The sequence below is a fragment of the Heterodontus francisci genome, chromosome 8, assembly GCF_036365525.1.
Source record: "Heterodontus francisci isolate sHetFra1 chromosome 8, sHetFra1.hap1, whole genome shotgun sequence".
Classification (NCBI taxonomy): Eukaryota; Metazoa; Chordata; class Chondrichthyes; order Heterodontiformes; family Heterodontidae; genus Heterodontus; species Heterodontus francisci.
In genome coordinates, this window is record NC_090378.1 from 47,259,278 (window position 1) to 47,283,076 (window position 23,799).

The following is a 23,799-nucleotide window of genomic DNA, read 5'->3' on the forward strand; positions in this document are numbered from 1 at the left end:
GTTGAAATAAATACATTGAAAAATTTAAGCTATCAGGCACATGTACAGCCTTGGATCACAAAAGAAATATTTGTTTTGACTTCTTTTAAAAAATCTTAACTATGATGGAGCAAAATAATCTTTTGTTTGAATTATGCTGCATAGATAAAGGCAGTAATCTCATTGAGGGATTCTGATGTACAGGGCAACTGTTTAGGAACGTCACCTGAATATTGCTTTTCTGCAGAAATGTTCAGTTTTTAGGACTTCACTTGCTATCAGATCAGATGATGGAAGTTGCTGCACTCTGTACCGTGATGCAGGACAGTGCCAGTGATCGTGAAGTAATTGCTGCAAATTTCAACATTTAACGAGTAGAAAATAATATACTGCATAATACAAAATAGCAAATACCTAGGAGTCAAACACAAACTGAGGGTTTGGAAACCATACACCAAATGACTAATTTTTCCTGACATGGTTGATAATACCATCTGACCAGCCAAGAGTGAGTTACAGGATTGAAATCTTTTCCCTGTTAAGTATTATTCAAAAGTTGAAAGGACTAGTTTCACATCCCTATGAAAGGCAAGGTCTAATGTTGTGTTTTAAACTATGGGAGGAATGAAAACAAGAACTTGTTTTTTCTGGGTTGGTTGTGGTGTTGCACATCTATACTGAGTGGTGACACACTCGTTCCATTATTCTTTCCCATTGAGCTTTTTTTTAATTCAGGAGATGAATCCGTAATTGCCCTTCAGGTTTTGATGGTGATCTGCCTTCTTGAACCACTGCAGTCCTTGGGGTGTAGGTACACCCACCGTGTTGTTAGGAAGGGAGTTCCAGGATTTTGACCCAACAACAGTGAGGGAACAGCGATATAGTTCCAAGTCAGGATGGTATGTGGCTTGGTAGGGAACTTGCAGGTGGTGGTGTTGCCATGCATCTGCTGCCCTTGTACTTCTCGGTGGTAGAGGTCACAGGTTTTGAATGTGCTGTCGAAGGAAACATGGTGTGTTGCTGCAGTGCATCTTGTAGATGGTACACACTGCTGCCACTGTGCATCACTTGTGTGGCACAAATGTCACTTGCCATTTATCAGCCCAAGCCTGGATGTTGTCCAGGTCTTGCTGCATTTGGACACAGGCTGCTTCAGTTTCTGAGGAGTCGTGAATGCTACTGAACATTGTGAAATCATCAGCGAACATCCTAACTTCTGACCTTATGATGAAGGGAAGGTCATTGATGAATCAGCTGAAGATGGTTGGTGCTAGCATACTACCCTGAGGAACTCCTGGAGTGATGTCCTGGGACTAAGATGTTTGACCTCCAACAACCACAAACTTCTTCCTTTGTGCTTGGTATGACTCCAACCAGCGGAGAGATTTCCCCCTGATTCCCATTGACTCCAGTTTTGCTAGGGCTCCTTGATGCCATACTTGGTCAAATGCTACCTTGATGTCAAGGGCAGTCACTCTTACCTCACCTCTGGAGTTCAGCTCTTTTGTCCATGTTTGGACAAAGGCTGTAATGAATTCAGGAGCCGAGTGGCCCTGGCAGAACCCAAACTGAGCATCGGTGAGCAGGTTATTGCTGAGCAAGTGCCACTTGATAGCACTGTCGATGACCGTTTCCATCACTTTGTCAATGATCGAGAGTAGACTGATGGGGCGGTAATTGGCCAGGTTGGATTTTTCCTGCTCTTTGTGTACAGGACATACCTGGGCAATTTTCCACATTTCTGGGTAGATACCAGTGTTGCAGCTGTACTAGAACAGCTTGGTTAGGGGTGCAGCTAGTTCTGGAGCACAAGTGTTCAGTAATATTGCCGGAATGTTGTCAGGGCCCATAGTCTTTGCAGTATCCAATGTCTGCAGCCATTTCTTGATATCACATGGAGTGAATCGGATTGGCTGAAGACTGGCATCTGTAATTCTGGGGACCTCAGGAGAAGGCAGAGATGAATCATCCACTCGGCACTTCTGGTTGAAGATGGGTGCAAATGCTTCAGCCTTGTCTTTTGCACTGATGTGCTGGGCTTCCCCCATCGTTGAGGATGGGGATATTTGTGGGGCCACCTCCTCCTGTTAGTTGTTTAATTGTCCACCACCGTTCACGACTCAGATATGATCCGTTGGTTATGGGATCGCTCAGCCCTGTCTATTGCATGCTGCTTATGCTGTTTGGCACGCAAGTCCTGTGTTGTAGCTTCACCAGGCTGACGCCTCATTTTGAGGTATGCCTGGTGCTGCTCCTGGCATGTCGTCCTGCACTTTTCGTTGAACCAGGGTTGGTCCCCCGGCTTGATGGTAATGGTAGAGTGGGGGATATGCCGGGCCATGAGGTTACAGATTGTGGTTGAGTCCAATTCTGCTGCTGCTGATGGCCCACAGTGCCTCATGGATGCCCAGTTTTGAGTTGCTAGATCTGTTCAAAATCTATCCCATTTAGCATGGTGGTAGTGCCACACAAATTGATGGTGGGTATGCTCAATGTGAAGATTAGACTTTGTCTCCACAGGGACTGTGCGGTGGTCACTCCTGCCAATACCGTCATGGACAGATGCATCTGTGACAGGTAGATTGGCGAGGATGAGGTCAAGTAGGTTTTTCCCTCTTGTTGGTTCCCTCCTCACCACCTGCTGCAGACCCAGTCTAGCAGCTATGTCCTTTGGGACTTGGCCAGCTCGGTCAGTAGTGTTGCTACTGAGCCACTCTTGGTAATGCCCTTTGAAGTCCCCCACCCAGAGCACATTCTGTACCTTGCTACCCTCAGTGCTTCTTCAAAAGGGAGGAGCACTGAGTCATCAGCTGAGGGAGGGCGGTAGGTAGTAATCAGCAGGAGGTTTCCTTGCCCATGTTTGACCTGATGCCATGAGGCTCGGAGTCAATGTTGAGGGCACCCAGGGCAACTCCCTCCCGACTGTATACCACTGTGCTGACACCTCTGACAGGACACACCCAGGGATGGTGATGGGACATTGTCTGTAAGGTATGATTCTGTGAGTATGACTATCTCAGGCTGTTGCTTGATTAGTCTGTGGGACAGCTCTCCCAACTTTGGTACAAGCTGCAGATGTTAGTAAGGAGAACTTTGCAGGATCAACAGGGTTGGGTTTGCTGTTGTCGTTTCCAGTACCTAGGTCAATGCCGGGTGGTCTGTCCAGTTTCATTCCTTTTATTAGACTTTGTAACAGTTTGATACAATTGAGCGGCTTGCTACGCCATTTCAGAGGGCATTTAAGAGTCAACCACATTGCTGAGTCTGCAGTCACATGGTAAGAACAGCAGATTCCTTCCCTAAAGGACATCAGTGAACCAGATGGATTTTTACAACAATTGACAATGGTTTCATGGTAACCATTAGACTAGCTTTTAATTCCAGATTTTTATTAATTAAATTCAAATTTCACCATCTGCTGTTGTGGAATTCGAAGCTATGTCCCCACTAGGCATTAGCCTAGGCCTCTGGTTACTAGTAGTGACATTACCACAATGCCACCACCTCCCCCTGACACATGCAACATCACTTTGGAGAGCTACTGAGCCAAGATCTGAAACCTTTCTGTATGTAGGAAGAGAAAATGATCCATGGTCCGCTGTCAACCATAGCCTGACAGTTAGCTCTGAGTAGCACTGGCAGTTGGTCAACTACTCATTCTCTTAATCATACTGTGTATGTCCAAGAGATTGGGGGACAGGATGGAAGAAGAGTATCAGACGATTCACTTTAGATCTTTCCCTTGTCATTTTTCTTCTGCTAGTTTTTTTCCCTTTGCTAAAAGTTTTGACTCCTTGTCAGGTATGGTGCCATGGGCACCAAACCCCTCTGATACTTCATCCAGGTGGCCAATCATGCTGTGAGCCTTGATGGTAAGTATATCATTTAATTGTAGGGAGCGATCCTATTCTCAACCAACATCTATACATGCACACTGCATGATCAGCAGCAGGAGCCCAAACCGTGAAGGAAATGAAACAGTTAACCTTGATGCACAGGAGGAAGAAGTTAATTGAGACTGACTCATGGTCAGCTTGGAGGACATTAACAATTGGACATTGCCATAAGTTAACTTAAATTATGTATCATCATCAGTTCCTGGCAAGAATGGAAGACACATTAGCGTCTGAACAATGCCATGAGCTAAGTGCCCATCATTGTGAGGGAAATCACATTATCTTTATGCTGTGAAGACAGCAGGGGAGGAGATGAGGAGTTGTCTCTGACCTTGCAATTCTGCATAGCCTGAGAGATTGAAAGACCAAAATAAAGAGGTGTGAAAGACCAGGCGGCTCAGCAGGCTGATAACTGATACTACAGCCTGAGGTCCAGGCGTGGGATAGCACGACTGGAACACTATTAGAAAGGACAACATCAAAACGTGGGGACTGCAGTCAGGTGAAGAAGGATGGGGACCAGTCATCTCCAAATCCAGGCCTACAATCAACATTGGTAACGACCAGCCATGTAGGTGATTGTAAGTTTCAGTCAAATCATAAAGGGGTTTGTACTGTGGTTTTGTTGGTCTAATAAACTAATGAATTTAGATTTAGCCAAAACCTGTTTTGTCGCGTGTATTTTGTTCTTCTAATTTCGAGGTCCAAGAATCGCTGTAAGAAGGAAGGGAACTGAAACCGTTAGAACTGCTATTCCTGCCACTAACCTAGGGGCACTGAAGCAAACCAAAATGATGCCCCATCTGAGATCAGCTGACTCAGCACTAATTGAGACTCAATCCTGGAACTTTCCTAGACTGTACAGCTCAGCTGCTCACTCAGTAACCTCATGGAGCCATTGGAGAGAAACTTAAAAGGAAATCAGTAGGTCTGGTTTGAATATTAACAAGACATGAAGCAACGTTCAATTTCCTTGATGCTACTTAACATTTTCAGAAGAACAACTGCACGCAAAGCGTAGGCTTCTTTTCTGTAGACGGCAGCAATTGCTACTGACCCTTCTTTGTAAGGCCTCCAGGAAAACACAGCAGCAACACAGCGTGGCCTCTGTTAGTCATTTAATCATCCAAACTAGCACTTTGCTACGTAATAACATAGAAACCCTTTTGTTTCTTTTTAAGTTTCCTTTGTCACACAGTACAACAGTTGGAGTCAAAAATAATCTGTTTGTCATGCAATGAAGTCCAGATGGTTGCTTAACTGCATATTATTAACAATCATGGAACTGTACCATAGGTCAAAGAGTTCCTTAGTCATTCCACACAACACAACAATAACTGAGTATATCAGAAAGGATCTAGCAGCAGAATTCAGAAATGTATTTCTGCTGAGAAAAGATTATGGGTATTGTCAAATAAGGATTTTAAATGGCGGGAAACAATTGCGAAATCTGTCATAAACCTGAGGTTTCACTTAACTCTGGCCACAACAACCTTTTCTTCTTGTGTGTTAACCAGGAGTACCTTGTATACTGATGTATTCTGGATGGCTACTCGCAATCTACTATCTGTGAAAGTACTTGTGAGCCACCATTTTGTAAGGACAATGCTCTGGAAGGCCAACGAAATTCAAAGGAAAGTTTGAGCTTGCCCAGCATAATGTTATTGCCAACAATGGGCCTGGCCATCAAATAACAATCACATGAGAGAGTAAATGATCTTTTGTACAAGCAGAAATCTAGGCGAGAATCATACATGGCAACTGAAAAGGAACAACAGCTGTTCAAAGGGGACAACAGGTTTGCTACTTAAGTTATTATTTAACATTGTTTTATCTACAGTCCCTGGTCCAGGAAAACTGTTTTAACTGTGCAAGGGAAACCATCATGTCAGTACTTAGCAAACAAATTAAGGAGGTTATGGGCGTTTCCTTCTTATAACAAAAGAAAGAGCTTTGTTATGCTCAGCTATGCACCTTTGGTAAATATATCCGACAATTCATGCTATGGTATTATATAAATGAAGTAAATATACGAATCACAGAGTCAGAATCAGAGTCACTTACGGCACAGAAGGAGGCCATTCGGCCTATTGAGTCCATGCAGGCTCTCCACAGAACTATCCAGTCAGTCCCACTCTCCCACTCCATTCCTGGAACCCTGCAAGTTTATTATCCTCAAGCGGCCGTCCAACTTCCTTTTGCAGTCATTGTCTTCCACCACCCTTGTGGGCAGTGAATTCCAGGTCATTACCACCCATTGTGTAAAAAAGTGCTTCCTCATATTCCCCCTGCATCTCTTGCCCAAAACTTTCAATCTGTGTCCCCTAGTCCTTGTACCATTAGTTAATGGGAACAGTATTTCCTTGTGTCAAGCCAACTTGCTTTGTTAAATAATAATTGTCTTTAATTCACTGACTGGAGATCTGAATTTATATTTTTTGAAAAAAATTAAAAGAGAACAGATGAAGGATGACTTTGCTGGCAGCTTAGGATGGCCACCTAATTTGCAACACTGTATTCTACACTGCAAGGCCTGTGAGGTGGAGACAAAATGGCTGCTCATCCCAGCAAGAACCAAGATCCAGGAAGTTTAAGGGAAATACTTGTTCTTTTTAGCAAGAAGAGAAACACTGCTACCACGTTGGAATCACTGGCTGACTGTCATGTGACAAGCCCCTTCCCACCTGTGGTTTTAAGCTGGTGTTTCTTTGCAGCAGCAAGGAGAAACTTCTGGACTCAGACACATGCAGACCCAAGTGGGGATCCCTCTCTCTCCATGTCAGCTTACAAGCTTCAAAGTCTGCCTTTTGACTGACCACCTTTGCATACTCTGGCTACAACCAGAAACACTGTTGGAGGAAATTGTCTGCATCGCAGTCTCTAAGAGACCCCCGAATCAAACTAAATGCCTCAGGACAATCAAATTCAGCTAGAAGCCAGCCGAATTACCAAACGCCACAGACTGTATACCCCTTTTTTCGATGGACTCTAACTCAACCAATCTACCTTTCCCCACTCTGTAACCTATTGCGTGTTTGTAAGCCTCTAGTGTGTGTGTGTGTGTGAAAGGTGGCGCGCAGTTTATTATTTTTATTAGTTTGTAATAAAGTTAACCCCTTTCTTTGTTAAACTCAAGAAAAATGGCCCAATTGGTTCCTGTTATGATCATAGCAAATAAGTAATCAAACACCTACTGAACTGGCCAATACACCCATTTTAAGAAAGAATTAAACCTGTTGTGGTCAAACAGGGAAAGGAAAAAGAGGGAAGCCGTTCGACCCTTCCTCACTTGACCGTAACATTTGTCTAACTTAACTAAGCCTGTCATAATCTTGTACACTTCTATTAAATATCCCCTCTATCTCTTTTGTTCTAAAGAGAACAAACTCAACTTTTCCAACCTAACCTTGCAACTAAAATCCCCCATCCCTAGAACCATTCCGGTAAATCTCCTCTGTACCTTCTCAAGGACGCTCACATCCTTCCTGAAGTGTGGTGACCAGAATTGGACACAATACTCCAGTTGGGGCCTAACCAGAGCTTTATAAAGATGAGCTGCTTCAAAATAAAAGCTTACACACAGTATGTATGCTCTTGAGTATTCATCACCTTCCTGACCATGGGCATTTCATAATTGTGGCTGAATTTCTGGCCAATATTCTGATCACAGTTGACAATCAAGCTGAATCTGATCATGATAATTGAACATCATTGTCTTTTGTAGCCATTTGCACGTGCTGAAATACTACGCACAAATTAAAATGAAAACTCGTCTAGATAATTACAAATAAAAAATCAAAAACTTTTTAGACCAATATGTTGAGAAACCAACTAGAAAACAGGCTATCCTAAACTGGGAATTGTGCAATGAGAAAGGATTAATTAACAATCTTCTTGTGTGGGGTCCCTTGGGGAACAGCAACCATAACACGATAGATTTCTTCATTAAGATGGAGAGTGAAGTAGTTGAATCCGAAACTAGGGTCTTGAATCTAAATAAAAGAAACGATGAAGGTATGAGACGCGAGTTGGCTCTGATAGATTGGGGAACTTTACTAAAAGTGTTGATGGTGGATAGGCAATGGATAATATTTAAATAACGTGTGCATGAATTACAACAATTATTCAAGGTTCAGTGCTCGGGCAACTGCTTTTTTTGCTATTTATAAATGACTTCAATCTTGGAATACAGACTAGAAATTCAAAATTTACCGATGACACCAAACTTGGTGGCATGGAAAACAGTGAGGATGTTATGAACCTCCTGCAACAGGACATAGATAGGTTAGCAGAATGGTGGCAGATAGACTTTATATTAACAAGTGTGAGGTGATGTATTTTGGCAGAAGTAACATGGCAAGGCAATATATACTTAAAGGCACAGTTCTAAAGAGTGTGCATGATCAGAGGGATCTGGGGGGGACATGTATATCGATCTTTGAAGATGGCAGGACATATTGACAGAGTGGTTAGCAAAGCATAAGGCATCTTGGGCTTCATAAATAGAAGCATTGAGTACAAAGGCAGGGAAGTTATGCTGAACATTTATAAACTCTGGTTAGGACCCAACTGAAGTATTGCATATAATTCTGGTCACCACACTTTAGGAAGGATGTGAGGATCCTTGAGAGGGTGCAGAGGATATTTACCAGAATGGTTGCAGGGATAGAGGATTTTAGTTACAAGATTGGGTTGGAAAAGCTGGTGTTATTCTCCTTAGAGCAAAGGAGATTGAGGGGAGTGTTACGACCAGGTGAGAAAGGTGTCTAGAGGTCCCTTTCAGCCTTCACTTGGTCTTACTGTAACAGGGTTTAATTTTTAATGTTTTGAGCTCCCACTTAGTGAATCCTTGTTCAGCATTTTCCAAATATAAGGCAAAGAAATGAGCACAAACAGGCTTTCTTAGGTTTAAAGAAGAAAAGTGAAATTTATTAAAACTTAAACTCTAATTCGGTTAAAGCCAACAGATACATGACACGCAGAAGAAAAATAAAATGGAGAGGTTTGAGGCGATATCTGAAGAGTTTCTTGTAATTCTGCTACAACCTCACTGTCGAGTCCTTTTGTAGGTTTTTCTTGCTTGTAGGTAATTCTTGCTTTTCGTTGGGGCCCAGTATTCTTCTTAAACCTTGCTCACTGAAGGAGAATTTTCTCTCTTGGGGTTCAAGTGTCTTCAATAGATTCTGAAGCTGGTGAGGAAGAGATGGGAGCAGACAGGAGAGAGATGTTCTTAATCCAGGTGCCAGGAGCTTTCTGTCTTCAAACACACTGTTTCTCCAATTTAAAACTCTCAGTTGAAAACTCTGCAACAGCCAGTTAGTCAGGTGACTAAACGGGTCTGACCACATGAGTTCTGTCTATTGCGAGCAGGGACTGGTTCCTTTGTTCCAACACTATCTGCTAGAATGCAAAAATGTCTTTCCGGCTAGGGGCTGACAATTCCTTGTAATAGGCCCTCTTTTCTTCCCAGCAACAATTTGAAGTTTAATGTCCATGTGGCGAAATTAATGTGCCTCATTCTTGGCAGGTGGGGGCCTGCATGACTGGAGATTTAATAGAGATGTTCAAAATTCTGACAGGCATAGATAAGTTTGACAAAGAAAAACTGTTCCCATTAATTAATGGTACAAGGACTAGGAGGTACAGATCAAAGAGACGCAAGGGGGAATATGAGGAAGAAGTTTTTTACGCAGCGGGTGGTAATGACCAGGAATTCACTGCCCACAAGGGTGGTGGTAGCGGAGACAATCAATGATTTCAAAAGGAAATTGGATGGCCACTTGAAGGAAATAAACTTGCAGGGTTCCGGGGATCGAGCGGGGGAGTGGGACTGACAGGATAGCTCCGTGGAGCGGCTGCATGAACTCGATGGGTCAAATGGCTTCCTTCGGTACCGTAAATGACTCTATAAGGTTTAGGTTGGTATTGAAAAGGACAAGGAACAATCCAGAGTAAGAATAATTAACTGGGTGAAAGCCAACACCAATGGTGTAAGAATGGATCTGACCAAGATAAATTGGGATCAAAGGTTGGCAGGCAAAACTGTAACTAAACAATGGGCTGCCTTTAAAGAACAGATAGTTCGAGCACAGCCAAAGTATATTCCCACAATGGGGAACGGTTGGGCAAACAAATCCAGAGGTCCCTGGATGGCAAAAGAGATAGAGATTAAGATGAAGATGATGTCAGGCAGCTAATACAACAGAGAACCAGGCTGAATATAGAAGGTTCAGAGGGGATTTGAAAAGCAAATATGAGACGCAAGGTGAGAGTATGAGAAGAGACTGGCAACTAACATAAAGGAAATCTAAAAGTCCTCTACAGGCACATAAATAGTAAAAGGGTAGTAAATGGAGGAATGGGGCCGATTCGGGACCAAAAAGGGGATATACACATGGAGGCATGGCTGAGGTATTAAAAAAATACTTTGCATCTGTCTTTACCAAGGACGAAGATGCTGTGCAGGTCATGGTGAAAGAGAAGGCAATTCAGACACTTGAAGCATTTCAAATTAATAAGGAGGAGGTATTGGAGAGGCTGTCTGTACTTCAAATGGATAAAGCACCGGGACTGGATGAGATGCTTCCAAGGATATTTAAGGAAGTGAGAGTGGAAGTGGCGGAGACACTGGCCATAATTTTTCAATCTTCTTTAGACTCAGGGGTGCTGCCAGAGTACTGAAGGATTGCAAGTGTTACACACTTGTTCAAAAAAGTATGTAAAAATACGGAGTGTCTCCTGACAATGCAGAGGATGCGCAGAGCGATCGTTGACGTCATCCCTGCGCCTGAATATTTGCCAGCTTGTTAGGATGGGTCTGCGCATATGCACAGCGACGTCACCACATAATGATACTCGATGCAATGATGTTCAAGTGTTGCCTCACCACTCAATGGCAATGGTTGAGATACTGTTGGGGTTGGGGTGTGGAGGCTGCGATCTTGGCCATTGAGGGGTGTGGGGGTTTGAGCACCATTTTTATTACTGGCAGCTGCCTGAGACGTCACAGACAGTAACGTTTCAGTTGATGAGGCTGCATTTGCCAGTACTCCGCCAACTAGTGGTTGCGTTGTCAGCAAATGCAGCTGTGAAGAGAAGCCCAGCAAATATAGGCCTGTTAGTTTAACCTCAGTGGTGGGGAAGCTTCTAGAAACAATAATTCAGGACAAAATTAATAGTCAGTTGAACAAATGCAGGTTAATTAAGGAAAGCCAGCACAGATTTGTTAAGGGCAAATTGTTTTTAACTAACTTGATTGAGTTTTTTGAAGAAGTAACACGAGGGGGTTGATGAGGGTAATGGTGTTGATGTGGTGTACGTGGACTTCCAAAAGGCATTTGATAAAGTGCCACATAATAGACTTGTCAGATAAGTTAGAGCCCATGGAATAATAGGACAGTAGCAGCATGGATACAAAGTTGGTTGAGTGATAGGAAATAGAGAACAGTGGTTACTGGAGACCCCCAGGGATTCCTGCTCTTCCTGATATATATTAACAACCTAGACCTTGGTGCAAGGACACAATTTCAAAATTTGAAGAAGATACAAAACTTGGAAGTATTTTGAAATGTGAGGAGGATAGTGTAGAACTTCAAAAGGACACAGACAGGTTGGTGGAATGGGTGGACAAGTGACAGATGAAATTTAATGCAGAGAATTGTGAAGTAATTCATTTTGGTAGAAAGAACACGAAGAGACAATATAAAATAAAGGGTACAGTTCTAAAGGGGGCGCAGGAGCAGAGGGATCTGGATGAATATGTGCAGAAATCATTGAAGGTGGCGGGAAAAGTTGAGAAAGCAGTTAATAAAGAATACAACATCCTAGGTTTTATCAGTAGGGGTAGAGCGTACAAAAGCAAGGAAGTTATGTTAAATTTGTATCAAACACTGGCTCGGTCAACTGGAGTATGATGTCCAGTTCTGGGTGCCACACTTTAGAAAGGATGTGAAAGCATTGGGGAGAGTGCAGAAAAGATTCACAAGAATGGTTCCAGGGATGACGAACTTCAGTTACGTAGATAGATTGGAGAAGTTGGGACTGTTTTCCTTGGAGAAGATAAGGCTGAGAGGAGATTTGATAGAGAGGAGATAGGGAGAAACTGTTCCTATTGGTGGAAGGATTGAGAACCAGAGGGCATGGCAAAAGAAGCAAAGCCGACATGAAGAAAATCATTTTCACGCAGCGAGTGGTTAGGATCTGGAATGCACTGTCTGAGAGGGTGGTGGAGGCAGATGCAATCGAAGCATTCAAGAGGGAATTGTACTGAAAATGAAGAATGTGCAGGGCTACAGGGAGAAGGTGAGGAGTGGCACTAGGTGAATTGTTCCTTCAAAGAGTCAGCACAAACATGACGGACCAAATGGCCTCCTTCTGTGCTGTAACCATGATCTGATTCTATGATTGACACCAGCAATGTTACAGTCTCTTTCTCTTTTATCAAATCTTAGGAGTTTTTTAAATCTCAATCTCACGGCCACCTGTATATTTCATCTAAGTAGAACCAAAGGATTAATTTGTAGACATTTTTCATTTGAGATTTTTCAAGTTGTAGGAGTGACATGACAAAATTTTAACTTTCAGACTTACATGCAACAAGAGAGCCCGGCAGCGTGTCGGGAACCCAAATGTTTCAGCAGCACAATACCTGAGTTACCATCCTTTAACTTTACACAGGATTCTTTTTCTTTCACATAGCCTCCCATCGTTCTCTTAATGGCCTTATACTGACTAACGAAGTAGAAGCACAGTCTGTGAAGTACTCTTTCTACTTTGATCAGGAACAAAAGAAATCAAAAATGTATTTCCCAACATCAAATAAAGTCACCAATCAAACATGAACTTAATAACATGAAAGTATCGGCTGTTTTCAGCTAATAAATGCCTGACTCAAATTAATTTATCAGCTGACTCCAAATTGCTTCACTCTTAATGGACCATCTGCAGAATAAAGCCATGGGCCATCAGGTAATAGCAACTCATATGATTTTTAAATTAAAAGTTTTCATATAAAAGCCAATGTGTGTCATTCAGTTTTGTGCCTAGGAATGGATACAGTAGAATAATGAGATACACAGCGCCCCAATGTGGGTTATTTCTTGAAGCAAACCTAGTTTTAATGTCCAGGTACTATAACAAGAAGATGGAATGAAAACTGACTCTGGACAAAGCACTCCACATTGTCACAGCTTGGGCACTATATTTCATTCTTTTCAGGTATACAATTTTACTCATGCTCCCACAAAGTACCTTATATAAACAACATAAAACTGACACACTTGTTTCATGTTCCCTTAATAGAAAAACTGCAAACCATTTTTTTCTGCAACGAGTCTGTAATGAATGTTTAATTTATGGATGACTCCTAAAATGATTCATTGTGAATTTTTTCTATAACAATATCTTGCACTTATATAAGTGCCTTTAATATAGAAAAGCATCCTAATATGCTTCACAGAAATGTAATCAGACAAAAAGATAATGGACACTAACTCAAATCAGAATTGCAAGATTCAATTGCCTTGCTAAGAAAAGGGCCTATTTATTAATTTATTTCACCCCTTCTTCCCTTTCCTTTGCCAAAAGTGTAATACCTGCTTGGGTACGGTTTCATGGGCATCCACTGCCTCCATCTAGCTCCAATAATTCAATACGGACCAAGAGTTGAACTTGAGATCTTCTGATCTGTATGATTTAGTGCCACATTAAACAGTATTTTACCAACTAGCCAATGGGAGAATTGGTGTGTTTATTCTTTGCCTCGGTCCAGCTCAATCATATAAAAAGTGATGATGCAGATTAGGTGAGTTAAAGGGGCACTATCTTCATAAAACAGTGTTTAAAGATAAATCAGAAATGCCCAAACTTGGTGTGATGTGTAAATGTAAATGTCAAAACATATGCAAATCCCATTTATGTGTAATGCTATCATGACAAAATGTTGTCCCTTCTCAAACAAAAAATGCATTGCTGAGTACTTTCTCATAAAACCAGTAGCTCTTATATTGGTTGAAATGCCACATCTACATTTACCAGCTCACACAAATTCTTAATGACTCATGCATACTCCTTGAAATCTAAAGAAGGTTCATATATTGAAAATTGCTTCTGTATCTAAATGGAATCTGTGTAAAGGCCAATGAAGTGTCTACTGTAAATATCTGCTATCTAAGACATATGTAGAAATACCTCAAATCACTGGATTATGGAAGAAATGAATCTGCCAAGGCAATTTCATAACACAGAAAAAGAATATTGGCTTCCTACCTGGTGCAGCTTGCATTTCAGCCAAGCCTCCAGTCATGATAAGTGCCTCAATGATCTTGATGTGGTGCTCTGGATTCACATCAGCACTGAAAGCAAATATAACCAGCATTTAACATTTCTGTATACGTTCACCCTGGTAGAATGTCTGGTTCAAACACAATTTACAACATTTGGCCTGACTTAGGCATTCAGAAAATTCTTGCCAATGACTTAAATTTACCAAACAGTGAAGTGTTTAATAAATAGCGATCAAGAGCTAGATGTGGAAATGCTGCAAGTCATGGATAGATATTCAAATAAACCCATTCCTCCCACAGTTTCCTATGCTTTTTCAGATCTGCTGACAAAAGCTTACAATCCCACACCAGCTCAGAACTGTGCAACAAGTGCATTACATTAATCTATGTTGTGCTCTGTGGTGTACCATGCCGACACTGCATTCCATTGAAGGCTGCATGGAGGTAGTCAGCACTGGAATGTAGAACATTTACTCACCATCTCCTTTGCTACAGCAAGTTTAACTCCTCTTGCTAGTTAAACAAATGTGATCAGAAACAGAAATGTACCAAATTCAACTTTGGTTAACTACTCTCTACCACTTCGTTACCACTCCCTCCCATCAACATCCCCAACAACAAGTCTTCTATTTCTCCTACATTCTACAGACTTTGAAAAGCTAATCTCTGTGGCACCAAATCATTTCATCTTGATTTACCTTGTATTCTCTCCTACTCTTTTCAAACTTCATGACGTCCTACACTCTGGGTACTGGCCCCTCACCTTTGTTTCTCAATTTAAAAATGCACATATCCAATTACAGAACCTTGTTTACAGCTTCTAAGAGTTGCCAATGGTCTGGAACATAACAGCAATACAATAATTTGTACAATGATGCAGAGATTTTTTTAAGAGATAAACTGAGATTCTTATGCTGCAATCAACTATCTTGCGCCGAGTGCAGCAATATTTTTTGCCCAACAGAAAAAATGTCAATGCCAGATAAGATCACTGCAGTTTATGTTGCCAATTCCCTGCCCCTCAGCTATAAGACAGAAGTCAACCTACGCAAGTTAATCTCTTTTAGACAGACATGTGGTCTATTAGAGTATTGCATGGTCCCATTACCATTACCGCACAGCCAGAAGCATCCAGATTAGATTAGAGATACAGCACTGAAACAGGCCCTTCGGCCCACCGAGTCTGTGCCGACCATCAACCACCCATTTATACTAATCCTACACTAATCCCATATTCCTACCAAACATCCCCACCTGTCCATATATTTCCCTACCACCTACCTATACTAGTGACAATTTATAATGGCCAATTTACCTACCAACCTGCAAGTCTTTTGGCTTGTGGGAGGAAACCGGAGCACCCGGAGAAAACCCATGCAGACACAGGGAGAACTTGCAAACTCCACACAGGCAGTACCCAGAATCGAACCCTGGTCCCTGGAGCTGTGAGGCTGCGGTGCTAACCACTGTGCCGCTATCCAGAGATAGATACTGTATACAACCTCCTGCATTGTACGGTAAGGCAGAGTGCACACAACCTGGAACCTTCTAGCTCAGAGTACAGCAGTAAACCAACTGACCTACCCAATGTACGCAACCACGAGCCCTCCCAAACAACTAAAAAAAAACTACTTTGGACTGCTAATAGTGCAGATTATTTGCTATTTACCATGCTTCATAGTTCCAAACAAAATAATACTCCAAAAAGTACAAAAATATGGAGAACCAGTCACACAAACTAATTTCAAAAGAATAGTATTCAGAAAATCTGTTGTACAGAGTAGTTTGTTATCAATTCATGTGACTGTCAATACACGATAAACATTGGACTAATTTCCTACCTAACATGTGGATAGATCACAACTGCTGATATATCATCACATTTATTTGCAGCTCCATCATAGACACAGAACTCCCATAAAGTGCCTTCTCTGGAACTTTCCCCTTACTATAGCATTTTCTGCGGCTCCCAAAGACAGTGTTTAGTGAGAATTTACTATATTACCTCACAGTACCAAGAAAGCATCATGGATGTATGGATGTATGAATGTAAATCAGGACATCAAGGAAAAATTGGCACATTGTATGAAATTTGAACCCAATGAAAATCCTCAGTAACTAAATGTAATTAGAATGTGCAATTTCATGAAACATCGTGTGACTAATACCTTGTTCTGTTGTTTAGATGTAGCCATATCGGTCAGAATGCATCTAAAGCATTAGACAATTGATCAGCATTTTCCAGACCTTTCCACAACATTTCCCTGACATCTGACCATGTAAATGTAAATGTGCCAATGTCAGCTCCTGTTAATAAGAAATTATTTCAAATTCAGTATAATTAAAACCATGTTACTTTAGTGGTTTGACTCGATAAAATGTAACTAAAGGACTCTGAAACTTACACTGTGTTCCTTTTTGAATTTTTATATCCTGCTAGATGACAGAAAGTTTCCCACACTTGAACCCGGAGTTAGCCCACTATTAACACATTAATCTTACGATGTCATGAATTTGGATTGCTGCCAATTCTACTGTCCCCACTCAATGAAAAATGTTTGCTAAATAAAATGTCTGCTGCTCAGTTTCAAAGGTCATGATACTGTGACATTTCACATAATACTTTATCAACTGTGGAGATTTCCTCTGTCCACTATATAAAGGGAAATCATAAAAGTATTTACAAGAAAACTATGTTTATAATTTCGCTACAGCTCCAGATAGAGGAGCTGCTAATTCAGCCTTCTCAGTCTATGGCTCAGCCCTGACATCAGCCTCTTTATTATCATCCTCCGCCATTTTCGCCACCTCCAGCGTGATGCCACTACCAGTCGCATCTTCCCCTCCCTTCCCCTGTCAGCATTCCGAAGGGATCGTTCCCTCCGCGACACCCTGGTCCACTCCTCCATTACCCCCACCACCTCGTCCCCGTCCCAGGGCACCTTCCCTTGCAATCGCAGGAGGTGTAATACCTGCCCATTTACCTCCTCTCTCCTCACTATCCCAGGCCCCAAACACTCCTTTCAGGTGAAGCAGCGATTTACTTGTACTTCTTTCAATGTAGTATACTGTATTCGCTGCTCACAGTGTGGTCTCCTCTACATTGGGGAGACCAAGCGCAGACTGGGTGACCGCTTTGCGGAACATCTCCGCTCAGTCCGCAAGCAGGACCCTGAGCTTCCGGTTGCTTGCCATTTCAACACTCCCCCCTGCTCTCATGCTCACATCTCTGTCCTGGGATTGCTGCAGTGTTCCAGTGAACATCAACGCAAGCTCGAGGAACAGCATCTCATCTACCGATTAGGCACACTACAGCCTGCCGGACTGAACATTGAGTTCAATAATTTCAGAGCATGACAGCCCCCCACTTTACTTTCATTTTTAGTCATTTTTAGTTATTTTTTCTTCCTTTTTTTTGCATTCCTTTTTACATTTTTTGCATTTATTTCATTTCATCTTAGTTTGTTCAGTTTGCTTACCCACTGTTTTTTTCAGGTTGTTTTTCTTCAGGTTTGCACTTGCTGATGTTCTATATTCAGTATATTCACACCTAATCTGTACTAATGCTTTGTCTTTCAAAACACCATTAACATATTGTTTGCCTTTGCTCTGTGACCTTTTGGTCAGCTATGTGGCCTGGTCCAATCTGCACCTTCTCCTTTGTTATCTCTTGCCCAACCCCCACCTCACTTGTTTATAATCTGTGACTTTTCTAATATTTGTCAGTTCCGAAGAAGGGTCACTGACCCGAAACGTTAACTCTGCTTCTCTTTCTACAGATGCTGCCAGACCTGCTGAGTGAATCCAGCATTTCTTGTTTTTGTTTCAGCCTCTTTATTGTTCCTTTTACTTTATTTTTTAACCTAGCTAGTATATATAGAATATTGGATAATAGGTCTTCAACACTTGAGAAATAAACACTTTAACTTACTGTCTACAACGTAATGTCCATTACTTATAAAGTCAATAATCGATAAACACAGACCCAATGCAAGCATAACTTTGATCCAATGTACCAAAGTTAATCTCACACATTGCCATCTTATATAGTTCCAATGCCAAGAATGATTCTTAAAAAGAAAACCATGACCCAAACATAAATACATTCCACATTTGGTGCAGCATGCCAACACTGCTAAAATTCTCTGAGAGACAACAGATATCTCAGCATTTTTGAATTAAACTGATGTTTGCCGTAAGCATTTTATAAGTTTGAAATGTTGAGTGAATCGACGAGCAAATGGGCTCTTGTACTCAGATTAACATATTTGTTTGTTGATATGTGGATGGGGTGGGGGGGATTTTCATCTGTCTACTGCACCATTTGTCAGTGTGAACAGAGCAGTAGATAGACATAAATTTAAAAAAATAATTACTGCTCATGACCAGGATATGAGGGCCCTTGAGAGAGTGCAGAGGAGATATACCAGAATGGTTCCAGGGAGGAGGGAATTTAGCTATGAGGTTAGATTGGAGAAGCTGGGTCGTTCTCCCTGGAGCAAAGGAGACTGAGGGGAGATTTGATAGAGCTGTACAAGATTATGACAGGTTCTGGTAAAGTAGACGGGAAAGGCTGCTCCCATTAGCTAATGTTACAAGGAATAGGGGCCACATATTTAAGGTTTTGGGCAAAAGATAAAGGGGGGATGTGAGGAAGAACTTTTTTACGCAGCGAGTGGTAATGACTTGGAACTCGCTGCCTACAAGGCTCATGGAAGCAGAGATGATGAATGATTTCAGAAGGAAATTGGATGGGCACTTGAAGGAATTAAACCTGCAGTGCTATGGGGATAGAGCAGGGAATGGGTCTCATTGGAGAGAGCCAGCATGGACTGGATGGGCTGAATGGCCTCCCTGTGCTATAATGAGTCTATGACTCTATGAATTATTTGTTGCCGATGGCTGGACTAACCCAACTTTTGCTCTGTGGAACTGAGTGTTCTGCAGTCAAGCCAACAATCCTAAAGATACCATTGCAGGCTGTTTAGAACATCTCTAAAAAAATGCTGTGCCAATGATTCTTGTGGGACCAGCAGGATTCTATTCCTAGCCCCAACAGAAATTTTCTGGCCTACTACTGGCCGTCCTGTAACCATTCCCTGGATTGCCTCCCTCCAGCTTTTAAAGATTCACTTCCAGCTCTGTGGAGCAACCAGCGAAGTTGCTGGTGCCACCCTACCACTCCCACCACCCCCCCAACCCACTGATGAACTGTCCATTCTGGGCTGGCAGCTCACCAATCAAATTAAAGGCATAACCATGAAAATGTTTTAGGCCTCTTGCTGGTTCCATTGGGCAGATGATGCCATTGTTCCACCCACCCCCCTGCCTCAATGTGCACCCAAAACAGAAATTGGCTTAGTGGAATTCACAGAAAGCAGAACAGCAGCAACAACTTATAATTATATAGTGCCTTTAATGGAATAAAACTTCCCAAGATGCTTAACAGGAGTATCATAAACCAAATGAGACACTGAACCACATTAAGGAGATATCAGGTCAGTTGACCAAAAGCTTGGTCAAAGAAGTAGATTTTAACCAATTTCTGAAAAGAGGAAAGCGAGGCAGAGAGGCAGAAGGTGTAGGCAGAGAATTCCAGAGATAAGGGCCTAGGCAACGGAAGGAGCGGCCACCAACGGTAGAGCGATTAAAATTGGAGATGCTCAAGAGGCCCAGATTAGAAGAGCACAGGTATGTCAGAGGACTGTGCGGCTGGAGGAGATTACAGAGATAGGGACGGGCGAGGCCATGGAGGGATTTGAAAACAAAGATGAGAATTTTAAAATCAAGACATTGCTTGACCGGGAGCCAACGGAGGTCAGTGAACACAAGGGTGATAGATGAATGGGACTTGATGAGCGTTAAGACACAGGTACAGAGTCTGTGTTCAGACTCAAGTTTACGGAGGGTAGTCTGTGGGAGGCCAGCCAGGAGTGCATTGGAATAGTCAAGTCTAGAAGTGCTAAAGGAATGGAATGAAGGTTTCAACAGCCGATGAGCTGTTGAGGGGTGAAGTCGAACGATGTTATGGAGGTGGAAACAGGTGGACTTAGTTATGCAAGCTCATCTTGGGGTCAAATATGACACCAAGGTTGCAAACAGACTGGTTTAATTTCAGACTGTTGACAGGGAGAGGGATGGAATCCTTAGCTAGAGAATGGAGTTTGGAACAGGGACCAAAAACAATGCTTCAGTATTATCAGTATTTAATTGGAGGTAATTTCTGCTCATCCAGTACTGGATGTAGATAAGCAGTCTGATAATTTAGCAACACCTCCAGGCGCTTATCCATTGTCTCTCGAGATAAGGAGGCCAAAGAAGGAGTCAAGAGAGGTGGTGGTGAGGTAGAGCTAGGTGTCGTTAGCGTACATGTGAAAATTAACACTGTGCTTTCAGATGATATTGGCGAGGTGCCAACATGTCGACAGAAGTAGGAAGGGGCCGAGGATAGATCCTTGGGGGTTAGTGCGGGAGTGGGAAGAGAAGCCATTGCAAGTTCTAATCTGGAAATGATTAGTTAGATATGAATGTAAACAAGTGAGAGCAGCCCCACCCAACTGGACAACAGTGGGGAGGTGTTAGAGGAGGATGGTGTGGTCAACTGTGTCAAATGCTGCAGACAGGGCGAGAAGGACAAGGAAGGATAGTTTACCTTTGCTACAGCCACATAGGATGTCATTTGTGACTTTGATAAGAGCTTTTTTGCTACTGCAGCAGGGGCTGAAACTTGATTGGAGCAATTCAAACATGGAGTTCAGCAAAGATGGACATGGATTTGGGAGGTGACAACATGTTCAAAGACTTTGGAGATGAAAGGGTGATTGGAGATGGGACAGTAGTTTGCAAGGACCATGGGTCAAGGGTTTTTATTGAGGAGAGGGGTAATGACAGTAGATTTAAAGGAGAAAGGAACAACACTTGAAGAGAGAGAACTGTTCACAATATCGGCTAACACGGGGACCAGGAGGGGAAGTTGGGTGGTCAGCACTTTAGTGGGAAAAGGGTTGAAGGAGCAGGAGGTGGGTCTCATAGAGAAGAGGAACATTATCGGAAGTTTGGGCTAGCGGAAGGGAGGGATGCAGCAGAGGCAGCTGATCAGATGGTCTCAATTACAGTGACGAGGACATCCATGAGCTCCTCGCACCTATTGATGAAAGTGAGTGTGGAGGGGAGAGGGGTTTAAGAAGATGGCTTGCAGTAGAGAAAATAAGCTTAGGGTTATCTTTGCATTCATAGAGCCATTTACAGCAGAGAAGGAGGCCATTTGGCCTATTGAGTTCATGCCAGCTCTCCAAAGAGCAACCCAGTCAGTCCCACTCCCCCACTCGATCCTCATAGCCCTGCAAGTTTATTTCCTTCAAGTGGCGATCCAATTTCCCCTTGAAATCATTGATTGTCTCCATTTCCACTGCTCTCGTGGGCAGTGAGTTCCAGGTCATTACCACTCGCTGCGCAAAAAAATTCTTCCTCACATTTCCCCTGCATCTCTTGCCCAAAACCTTCAATCTGTGTCCCCCTAGCCCTTGTACCATTTGTTAATGGGAACAGTTTTCCCTTGTCTAACTTATCTAAGCCTGTCATAATTTTGTACACTTCTGTCAAATCTCCCCTCGATCCCCTTTGCCCCAGAGAGAACAACCACAGCTTTTCCAACCTAACCATGTAACTAAAATCCCCCATCCCTGGAACCATTCTGGTAAATCCCCTCTGTACCCTTTCAAGGACCCTCACATCCTTCCTAAAGTGTGGTGACCAGAAATGGACGCAATACACTAGTTGGGACCTAACCAGAGCTTTATAAAGCTTCAGCATAACTTCCCTGGTTTTGTATTCAATGCCTCTATTTATGAAGCCCAAGATTCCATATGCTTTACTAACCACTCTCTCAATATGTCCTGCCACCTTCAAAGTTTGATGCACATGAACCCCAAGTCCCTCTGTTCCTGCACACTCTTTAGAACTGTACTATTAAGTATATATTGCCTCACTCTATCCCTTCTGCCAAAATGCATCACCTCACACTTGTCTGTATCAAATTCCATATGCCACTCATCTGCCTATTCTGCTAGCCTATGTATGTCTTGTTGCAGGCAGTTTGTATCATCCTCAATGTTTGCCACTCTTCCAAGTTTGGTATTATTGGCAAATTATGAAATTCTGCTCTGTATTCCAAAATCCACGTCATTTATATATAGCAAAAAATGCAGTGGTCATTGCACTGAACCTTGGGGAACATCACTGTCTAGCATCTTCCAGTCTACAAAACAACCATTTACCACAAGTCACTGTATTTTGTCCTTAAGCCAATTTTTATCCAATTGGACAATGACCCTCCTATTCCATGAGCTTCAATATTCTTAACCAGCCATTTGTGTGGTACTTTATCAAACACTTTTTAAAAATCCATATAAGAACATCCACTGCATACCCTTCATCAACCTTCTCTGTCACTTCATCAAAAAATTCAATTAAATTAGTCAAGCATGATCTGCCTTTTATAAATCTGTGTTGGCTATCCTTAATTAACTCAAACCTCTCCAAGTGTTTGTTGATTTTTCCCCCTGATTATTGTTTCTAAAACTTTACCCACCACTGATGTTAAACTAACTTGCCTGTAGTTGCTAAGACTGTCCTTACATCCGTTCTTGAATAAGGGTGTCACATTTGCACTCTCCAATTCTCTGGCACCTCCCCCATATCTAGGGATGATTGGAAGATTATGGCAAGCTCTTCAGCTATCTCCGCCCCCACTTCCTTTAGCAGCCTGTGATGCAAACCATGTGGACCAGGTGGCTTATCTACCCTAAGTATAGCCAGCCTTTCCAGTAGCTCTTACCTCTCCACTTTTACCCTATGCATTGCCTCTACTCTCTCTGCTTCTAATGATATTTTATCAGATTCCTCTTCCTCCGTAAACAGCAATACAAAGTACTCATTAAGTAGTCTAGCCTTGCCCTGTGCCTCTAAGCAGATATTACCCTCTTTGACCCTAATAGGCCCCACTCCACCTCTTACTACCCACTTACTATTTACATGTAGGTAGAAAATTTGTAGGTTCCTTTTTATGTTGACTTCCATTCTATTCTCATGTTCTCTCTTTGCCAGTCTTATTTTCCTCTTCACCGCCCCTCTCAACTTATTGTATTTGGGCCTGGTTCCAGCGAATAGTGAGCAGTTATAGCAGATGAGAGTGGGACCTGATATGTCGTCCAGCCAGATATGGCAGTGGATAGCTAAACCAATTGAGTGCCATATCCTTTCATGTCTGCATCTCTAAGACCTAACAGACTAGATAGAGATGAGGGCTCTACCAGGGGGAATGACTAAGGTGAGAGTAGCGGTTTTATTCGGGACTTGGGAATCAAAGGTGGAGGTGAGGGTGCAGTTGAGCAAATCTGTAGCTGCAGAAATAGCACAATCCAAACATAATCCCAAAAGCCAAAATCAGCAGAAAAATTAAGTTCAGATGAGGTGTTCTGATCTCCATGTCTCAATTCCCAAAATGCTCTTCCACTGCATAAACCTCTATGCTAGGAGTGCGAGTTCATAAAATCTATCTATCTACACTTATGTGAGGAACAAGAGGATGGCCAGAGTGAGTGTAGGGCCGATCAGGGATAGTGGAGGGAACTTGTGCCTGG

The 23,799-nt window shown here is 42.4% G+C and overlaps 1 protein-coding gene across 2 annotated transcripts in view; it reads right to left on the reverse strand.

Annotated features, from left to right (window-relative positions):
- Nucleotides 1-23,799, reverse strand: part of pik3r3b (phosphoinositide-3-kinase, regulatory subunit 3b (gamma)) — a 727,809-nt gene that overhangs the window by 281,904 nt on the left and 422,106 nt on the right. For both annotated transcript variants that reach the window (XM_068037088.1, XM_068037087.1), the window contains one exon: nucleotides 14,142-14,227. In XM_068037088.1, coding sequence (XP_067893189.1) covers nucleotides 14,142-14,227 — 86 coding nt within the window. The remainder of the gene's footprint in view (nucleotides 1-14,141; nucleotides 14,228-23,799) is intronic.